Below are 9,139 nucleotides of genomic sequence, written 5' to 3'. Positions count from 1 at the left end.
TTTTGAAAGGGCATACCGGAAGTGGCAAGATTTTACGTTAATGTTTGCTGTTCCGCGGTGTAACCACAAGGGGTCAGTAGAGTTTATTTTTTTAGTAAGATTATGAATATAGTCAAGTCAATTTTATTGTCATTCTCATCACATGTGGTACATGAGGTGGAACAAAATTATGTACACAGGGTCCCAGTTGCACCCAACAATAGCAAAAATATAAAGTGTAAAGAAGAAACAAGAAGAAATAAGGATCTACACTAAGATATACGCTAAACCATAAGTGTCAAGCTCAAGGCCCGTGGGCCAAATGTGGCCCTCGTTGACATCTTATCTGGCCCCCACGATTATATGTGAAACGTAAAATACTTCTAACTCTTGAATTTTTTCAGTAATCTTTGATTATCATGTTGAAAGCACAACAGAGAACATCAAATGAGACCAATCACTCTTGTTGAGGAACCTGTGACCAAGAAAAGATGCTGGGTATCTGATTTGAGTTGATGTAGATTCTGAAATTGGCCCTTAGTTTGAAAAAGGTTTTAATTTTGATCTCCTTTTGGAAGTGAGTTTGACACCCCTGCGCTAAACGAACGCCAAACGGCACGCCAAAAGATCTAAGATACACGCTAAACACTAATAATGTAAAACAGTATGGCATATCAACAGCAGCCAGTACTTGAGTCTGTGGGGATGAATGAATACAGCAGCATGAGATAATCAGCAGCATGAGATTAGCAGCATGGATAATCAGCAGTCACATATCATCAAATAAAGTGATTTTTACAGTAATTATCCTGGTTATGGATTTATGAGTCTAAAAGCTTCAGGGTAGAAGCTATTCCTCGCTCTAGTGGTTGTTAATGTTGTTATATATTTGTAGTGTGAACTTTTTTCATCTTTCTTCTTTGGTGAGATAAAAACTGAAGTACTTAAACAACTACTATGGGAGTGTGCTGTTTGTGGGATTCAGTTTGTTGGTGGCTCCTCAGATTAAAAGGACAAAACTTCTCAGCAAAAAAAAAGAAACCATCCAGCTGACCTGACTGAACATTGTTGGATTTTTACCTGGATTACTGAGCAAACACAAATTACTCCATGTAGGTGTCACTTTAACTTTGTGACTGTGCATTCAACAAAACAGCATTAAGTTTGGTTTCATTATTATAGATTATAAATATACATCGTTACTGATAATTGTTCTGTTAAGCACTTTGGTAACAGCCGCTGTTTTAAATGTATTTTATAAATAAAGTTGACATGACTTTTTGGCTAAGGGCGAAGGCCGAGTTGCAGCGCTCGCAGGTCACCACCAGATGGCAGTAATTGTCCATCCAACTCAGAATCGAGTCAAACACACTGTAAATGTTCCGCTAAAATTCTTTAAACAAATAGCTAGAGTGCGCTAGCTTTCACAAAGGGAATGTGATTAAAAACATATAGTAATATACGTTTATTTTGCTGCTACGCTTATGTTTTAGTTAATCTGTCCGCCATTTACGCAAAATTTACAAATGAACTGCGAGTAAAGTGAAGGTTGCGTAGAAGCCGCGCCCAGTTAAAGATGTACCAGTCTGTGATTGGATGAATTTGTGAAATGTAGGCGGGGTTGTCAATAATATCTCTATTGTGATTGGATGGATGAAACGTCTGTCTCTGACTTTTTGCTCGCATTGGTGGATTCACGAGATGATTAAGGCGTAAACGCTTCGCTTACAATGAACCACAATGGAGAAGTAGGAAGCCTCACATACTCTGGATTGTAATTTTAATTTAAGGTTTTATTTTAGCCTTAGCATACTCACAGGTACTCGGTTTGTGTTTAATTGCGCTTCTCTAGCCTGACACGCAAGTTGTCAGATACTGCAGCTTTTCTATCAGCGCTTTAAACAAGGAAATAATCTCAGGCTAACGTTATGTAGCTAATCTCATTTATCTGTCGGAAAGTCATCTGTCATTTGAGTTACAAGTCCCACAAACAGGTAAGAACTTGTGATATTTTAATATAAATACTCATTCACAGGGATTTGGGAGTGATTTAGATGAGGTAACTGGTATAAAACCGTGTCACCGGGATAAATCTGGGTTAGTCTCTTCGCCATGTCTGTCAGTCGGTGCCGGGAGGAGCTCTTTAATGATCACCCAATGGGGTTACGAAATCACGGCTTTTAGCAGCGAGGCTCACCTGTTGGCTCGGCCTGTTTGCAGGTATGACCGAGTACAAGCTGGTGGTTGTCGGTGCTGGAGGTGTGGGGAAGAGCGCTCTCACCATCCAGCTCATCCAGAACCACTTCGTGGACGAGTACGATCCCACCATCGAGGTGAGAACCCCGGCTAACACGCAGCAGACACCGCCCGGTTCTCCATCTGCTCAGCCATGTGTGGGCTTCACCCTCATCCACACGTTACTGATCTGAGTGGGATTTTAAAAGACACTGCTGGGAAATATGTCCCCATACTGGAAACTTACTGGGTGTTACTCTGGTTAAGATGGCTGAAGCATAAATGCAATAAAACCACCTATTTAATCCCATCAAACCAAATTAAGATGAGAAACAAACAAAAAAAACTATTTCATTTAGCATTTTTCTTTATTATATTTCCATATATTTGTGTTTTTAATTAAATTAGCATTTATCTCATTATTTCTACATGAATTTTTCCTATTTCATTCTGTTAATTAGGAGTTTTCCATTAGGGTCAACCATTTCTCCTATAAATTATATATATATATATATATATATATATATATATATATATATACACAAAATATTATATAGAAGATTTAGCATTTCTTGCAGGAATGCATCTTTCACCCCAGTTTTCATGCTGTGAGCGACTCTCAGCTATTTCTACGTCAGTTTATAGCACAGTAACTTAAAAAATAACTACATAGGTTGTCAATTAGCTGTGGCGTCCGTCTTGATCTAGATAAAACTCCTAAAGTGAATCAGATGTACCATGTAATTACTTTCTCAACGTTTCATTTAAATACATCCAGTGTAAGAGTTGACGCCAGCAGATGATAAGGCTGACGTTTTAAGCAAAGATCTTGCGCAACGAGCAGCTTTTGTGAGCTACAACCACACCCGCCCCACTCTCATTGTTAATTAAACGTTAATAGTACTCTACTTCTTTGTTGTTTCTCACCTTTTTTCAAAACTACCACAAACGGGTTATGAATCCGTTTCTAAAAAATAAAAAAATGCCAAGTAACATGAACTGGTTAGTGGCTCAAAAATATTCAGGTTTCAGTAAGTTTTAAAGCATGGGACCATTTCACAGCAAGACTAGCTTCATAAAGGATATATGGATAGCTCTTAATTAGGTTGTAAACATAATGAGTTGTGAGGCCCTTTTCAAACAGCAATATACTTTCAGTATTTGATGAGACTTGACACTTTTTATTTATCCTAATAAATAATAATTTACACGTTGCTCAGCTTGTTTCACCTGTTCATAACTTGACTCGGCATTTGCCAAAGGTGTTCCTGAGAAATGTTAGAAAACAAGCGGCTATAGAAGAGCGTAAACTAAATAAATATTAGGACTGCAAAGATGTACGCTCACTTTTGTACTTTTTTTAATCCAATTCACTGCATCTTCTAAGTATTGGATTATAAGTGGTTCACATCTTGATAAAGGACCTGATGACTGTTTTTCTTCTTCTTTATTTAAAATAAATCTCATTATAAAGAGGTAATTACTAGATCAGACCTGACTCAGGTGATTGAGTCGGTTATATTCAGGTGTCTGCCACAGACTGATGGTATTTGTTATTGTGTTGGCAGGACTCGTACAGAAAGCAGGTGGTGATTGATGGAGAGACGTGTCTGCTGGACATCTTGGATACCGCAGGTCAGGAGGAGTACAGCGCCATGAGGGACCAGTATATGAGGACAGGAGAGGGCTTCCTGTGTGTGTTTGCTATCAACAACACCAAGTCGTTTGAGGATGTGCACCTTTACAGGTACAAGTTGGAACGTGTGGTGGATCTATGAAGTTTTACTGCTTGAATCATGTTTTTACGACCGTCCTGCAGAGATCCCATTATAAAGCTTTAATAAACCATGTAGCTAGTTTATTTCCTGACTAGCAGGAAATACTCTTATTTATCTCGAACACAAAAGCTGATGCGGTTACAGCCTCTGTCAGGCAGTTTTGACTTGATAAGAAAATACTTTAAAATAAGGTTCTGTGGAAAGGTTATATAAAGAATTTATAGTAGTAGCAACGATGGGCAGTGATGAACAAATATTTGACGTCTAGTTAAAATGGTAGAGTTTTATAGAATTAGTGCGACTATCACAACCGTCTTTTTAAAATTTGTGTATTTAAAGCTCTGGCATCTGGGTGTAACGCACCAGTGTTTCCTAATGGTTGTTTCCAGGTGGGCTTTTTTCGATAACACCTACCGCCTACCCTCCTCCCAAAATAAAGGGAGAGAAAAATAACTCCGAGCATGCCAGGTTCTGGGTTTGTCGTGGTATTTTATTTTGAAACTATTATAAATGGCCACTGGTGTGTTTCCTCTGCACTATGATTTACTGGACTGGCTAAAATGAACAGAAAGGTCCCCAGCTAGCAGGATTAGCAGCAGCACACCTTGTTGTGCATGAAGCCTGTTTTGTTAAAAGGGTTTTCAGCTGCAGAGCATGAGACAAGTAAACTTTGTGTATCGGGTTTTTTTTAACCAAAAAACAACAGGCAGCAGTCCTAAATCATGAAGCAACCGGCTGAGATCAGCGCTCTTTAACACTACTTTCTCTGCTTTTAAACAATTTGCTGCTTGTGCATTATTAATTAGCCCTGCCTGAGTAAAGGAAGGAAATGAGCACGTGTTGTGAAAAGCAGAAATTAGTGCAAGTTGGATGCTCAAAGAAAAATCTAATGTCAAATTCAGAATTCAGTATTTTTGCTTAAAATGCCAGTTCCTACTAGATTGCTCTGAACAACCTCCTTTTGTTGGATGTAACTGGGACCCTGTGTACACATTTTCATTCCACCACATGTACCACATTTGTAGCGAATGATATTAAAGAAACCTTGACCTTGATTGGAAAAATAAAAGTGTAGATTGGTGAGCTAACAACCTGTCCAAACAAAGTCAAGACCAAAATGATTGATGTCTTAAACAGCAGTCCACCTTCTAAACCTTTAGAGATGCACAATGTTGGATTTTCGGCCGATATGTTAAAACTTATTTGGTCAGTAACCGATAGATATTTTTATATACGTTCCTTTGTCAGAACATAGCGCTCTTATTTATGCTTATTTGCTACAAAGATTGTGTAACAGCTGGAAGAGCTGGTGACATATTCAGTAACAGCCATATGATATGCATATCACTTTAACTTATATTAAATGAAAAGTGTTAGATGTTATTTATTAGCATTAGTCACCTGTGATGCTGTCTCACTTGTGGAGGCTTGTTCCAGGTTCCTAGCTGCAGCGTGGGATCCTCTGCACTCCTGTGCATGAAGGACAGACTTTTTAACTTCAAAGTTTTTGTCTATGCATTGTGCCGTAAGACTAATCATGCTAACGGTGCTAACACGACGTCTAAATGTCTGTGTTAAAACTCACCCAAGTGCTATCGGCTGTTAGCTTCTCAATGACGTCGGAAATGACGGCTTGTACCTCGGGTAAAGCTTCGTCGGAAAAATATCTCTGAATGGGGACGATGTGGCGAGGCTCAACGTAGTCCATAAATCTTCAGAATCAGATATCTTCAACAGAAAAAAAAACCTTCCACACCACCGACATTTTGACTTTTTCCTCTCCTCCGTGATCAGATCAGGTAGGTGCGTGTGACATCATCACATCATGCTGACGCTGCAGACATCCTTGTCACTGGGTTGTCATACAAAAACAGCATCTTTTATATCGTGGTCTCCAGCTACAAGTACTTGGGTGTACACATGAATGACAACCTCAGCTGGAGCAACAACACCACCAGCCTGATCAAGAAAGCTCATCAGAGACTCTACTTCCTCAGACGGCTGAGGCGAGCTGGCCTGGGAAGCTCAGTCCTCACCTCCTTCTACAGGTGTGCAGTGGAGAGCATCCTGTGCTCGAGCATCAATGTGTGGCATGGAGGCTGCACAGCTGCAGAAAGAAAAGCTTTGCAGAGAGTGGTGAAGGCTGCACAGAAATCTGTTGGAGTCAGTCTCCCCACCATCACAGACATCTACACCTCCAGATGCAGGAAGAGGGCCACCTGCATCATGAAGGACCCCACCCACCCAGCACACACACTTTTTGCCCCACTCCCCTCAGGAAGGAGGTTAAGGAGCATTAAGTGTAGAACCACTAGACTGAGGAACAGCTTCTACCCTGAGGCTGTTAGACTCATGAATCTCTAACTAGAATAATCACTGTGAAAAACCATATCATGTTGCTGCTGATCTGTTTCATGTTGCTGCTGATCTGTTTCAATGTTGATGTGTTCATGCGTGCACATCTGCTCACAGACTCATGTTCATGTTTGTGCTGATGTTCAATGTTTTATGTTATGAGTGCTTAGTGTATATTTAGTTGATGTTTTTCTTAGTTCATATCTTAGATGTTATTACTGTTTTTCTTATACATTTTATTGTTGGATGTAACTGGGACCCCGTGTACATAATTTCGCTCCACCACATGTACCACATGAGGTGCGAATGACAATAAAGAAACTCTGACTCTGACTCTGACTCGATGCGTTATTTTGATGGAATGGCTGATGTCCGATATTTAATTTTAACGCTAATATCAGCTGATACCGATACCATGCCGATAATATCGTGCATCCCTACTTTGGATTGCCGTTTGGTTTTGTGTTGCAGAGAACTCTGAGCCCTTCTGGTTAGGATATCATATTTTTGCAGGAAAAACTGCAGAAATTGTCATCCACTATGAATTTTTTAGATTGAAGTACCGGTAGTTGCAATTAATTTGGTCTCAGTCCTGCTCAGATTAGCCTTTAACTTGTCAATCTGATCAGAACGAGACAACTTTTTTCAAATAACTGATCGATCCCTTTAAGCATATTTAGACTGCACCTATACGTCTGGTTTCCTCACAGGAATGTTGACTATTATTTTGTCTCCAGTTAACCTGATGGTGCTTCAGTCTCTGACCTGTTGCTCAGTTCAAATGCAAACTGAGCTACCTGTGATCCCCCACGTCAGCCTTCATCCACCTGCTCATGAAGGTCATCCTCTGTCACTAAGGGCTTGTTGCTTGTCTCCACAGAGAGCAGATCAACAGGGTGAAGGACAGCGACAGCGTCCCCATGGTGCTAGTGGGCAACAAGAGCGACCTGAGCTCTCGCACGGTGGAGTCGCGACAGGCGCAGGAGCTGGCGCGAAGCTACGGAGTGCCGTTTGTCGAGACTTCTGCCAAAACCAGACAGGTGACGTAGAAACAGTTTTGACTTCTGCATTTAGGGTTTTACGTTTTGCCTGGTCTACATTTGATGCCTTTTCTGTTGCAGGGTGTAGAGGAAGCGTTCTACTCTCTAGTGCGAGAAATTAGAAGATATAAAGAGACCAACCGCAGCAACAAGAAGAACAAGAAGAGCAATCAGAGACGTTGCATCATACTATAGCGCACACACACAGTCAGCATCCCTGAGAGCATTTGTTTTATCACTCTGGAGACGTGAGTGAGGCCAATGTGGCAAACCTTTTTTTATGGACAGTGGTTCTTCACATTTATTCGTTCAATATTGCACTTTGCAGTCAGACCAGGTGACGAGCTCAGTCCAAATTCTGATTATTTTGGGACGTAATACCTTTTTTTCCCCCCCTCAAAAGTTCAGTGCTTCTAGTGGCAGTAGAACAAATGAACATTTCTATTTCCTGTAAAGACATTTAGTCTTTAGGCAGAAAGTCGATCCACACATTTCTGAACTTTAATGTCTTCTGAACAGATTGTTGTAACTTTTGAAGCTTAAAACGCAGCAGCGTTACGCTTTTCTCACTAAGACCGTCGGTGAACTGGTTTAGTGCAAGATGGTTTTATTAAAGCCTGCTCTAGATTCACGCGCGTCCTTTCTGTATTCGTGAGTTTAGGGTTATTTAGTGCCACTTTAAAAGTTTACTCAGGAATTTTTATCAGGCACTGAATAACCGCAAAGCTCCACTCCGTTTTAACGCGTTGCCACCGCTTCTTTTCGGTCCCAGATTTTCACGATTTATTCAACAGTCTGCTTTTAATGCAGAGTTCACTCAGTGTTGGGTGTTGCAGTAATAATTCACATTGTTACGCCACTATTTGACACCAGTTTGTCGTATTGCCTGTTTAAAACAGTCATCGGATGTGATGCTGGATGATTTGGGCAACTTTTTAGATATGTCATTCTAAACTCAATGGATTGTTAGTTTTCTATTTTTGTAGAATCACTGAACCACTTTCCAGTGTCAAAAGTAACATCTGTAATAAAATGCTGTATGCACACTTAATAAAATCATGCTTCATGTTCTGTGAGGTAACTCCAGTGGACTTGAACATTTTATATCATGTTTAACAGGATCAACACGACTTTCTCAGAGATAAATGTTCAAGATGAGTTAAAATGAACAAACTTTTTTTTGTCCATGTAAACTTTTATTGTGAAGGTGTTTGATTTTTATATTAGATATTATTTTATATTGTTTCATATGGTGCAAGAAAGAAATTGGAGTTCGTCACAAACTATAAAGACTCAAAAGTTTTTTTATGGTTAGCCGTCAAACTAAAAAAGGAAGAGACGTGCTTTGAGAAAAAACAAGTTCCTCTTCATCTCAGCAAGTTTGTACTTTTACTCTTATCAAGTGATGCCGGTGGGTTAAATGTACAGCTAAACAAACCCACAGTAGAAATTATCATTTGATTTTTTAGTTGTTGCTCCTTTTGGATCAGGGGTCAGTCTTTGCCTTGTTATGAACGAACCGGCTCTTCATCTTCAGTAATGCGGGTGTTTCTCAAGTCTAGCGGTTAAAGAGGAGCGCAGTTGATCTCTCAAGTCACCGTTCTGTGTGTCAATCTTAAGGTCTGATCACGACTGAAGCGAGATCCCAGACAAGCAGCTGAGACATGTTTCCTTCTAGGGGCTCAGCCTCGGAGAGGGTGAAGAGCTCCATCATGAGGGCGAAGCTCTAGTTGCTGCTCCTCCATGTCAAAA

The 9,139-nt window shown here is 40.1% G+C and overlaps 1 protein-coding gene across 1 annotated transcript; it reads left to right on the top strand.

The window, feature by feature from the left end:
* Positions 1-1,703: 1,703 nt before the first annotated feature.
* Positions 1,704-8,250, top strand: zgc:55558. Its single transcript, XM_037688928.1, has 5 exons — positions 1,704-1,973; positions 2,200-2,312; positions 3,783-3,961; positions 7,228-7,387; positions 7,469-8,250. Exons 2-5 carry the CDS (start codon positions 2,202-2,204, stop codon positions 7,580-7,582), a joined length of 564 nt encoding a protein of 187 aa, XP_037544856.1. The 5' UTR covers positions 1,704-1,973; positions 2,200-2,201; the 3' UTR covers positions 7,583-8,250.
* The last annotated feature ends 889 nt before the right edge of the window (positions 8,251-9,139 follow it).

Source organism: Nematolebias whitei, chromosome 15, assembly GCF_014905685.2.
Source record: "Nematolebias whitei isolate Nwh7 chromosome 15, NemWhi1, whole genome shotgun sequence".
Classification (NCBI taxonomy): domain Eukaryota; kingdom Metazoa; phylum Chordata; class Actinopteri; order Cyprinodontiformes; family Rivulidae; genus Nematolebias; species Nematolebias whitei.
Note: the sequence above shows the minus strand (reverse complement) of the source record. Positions and strands in the feature narration are given on the sequence as shown.

Bases quoted from the DNA above. Each gene is read 5' to 3' on its own strand.
- zgc:55558 (XM_037688928.1), top strand. From the start codon at position 2,202: ATGACCGAGTACAAGCTGGTGGTTGTCGGTGCTGGAGGTGTGGGGAAG. The intron at 3,962-7,227 runs GTACAAGTTGGA...TTGTCTCCACAG, and splicing joins GAGGATGTGCACCTTTACAG to AGAGCAGATCAACAGGGTGA. The intron at 7,388-7,468 runs GTGACGTAGAAA...TTTCTGTTGCAG, and splicing joins CTTCTGCCAAAACCAGACAG to GGTGTAGAGGAAGCGTTCTA.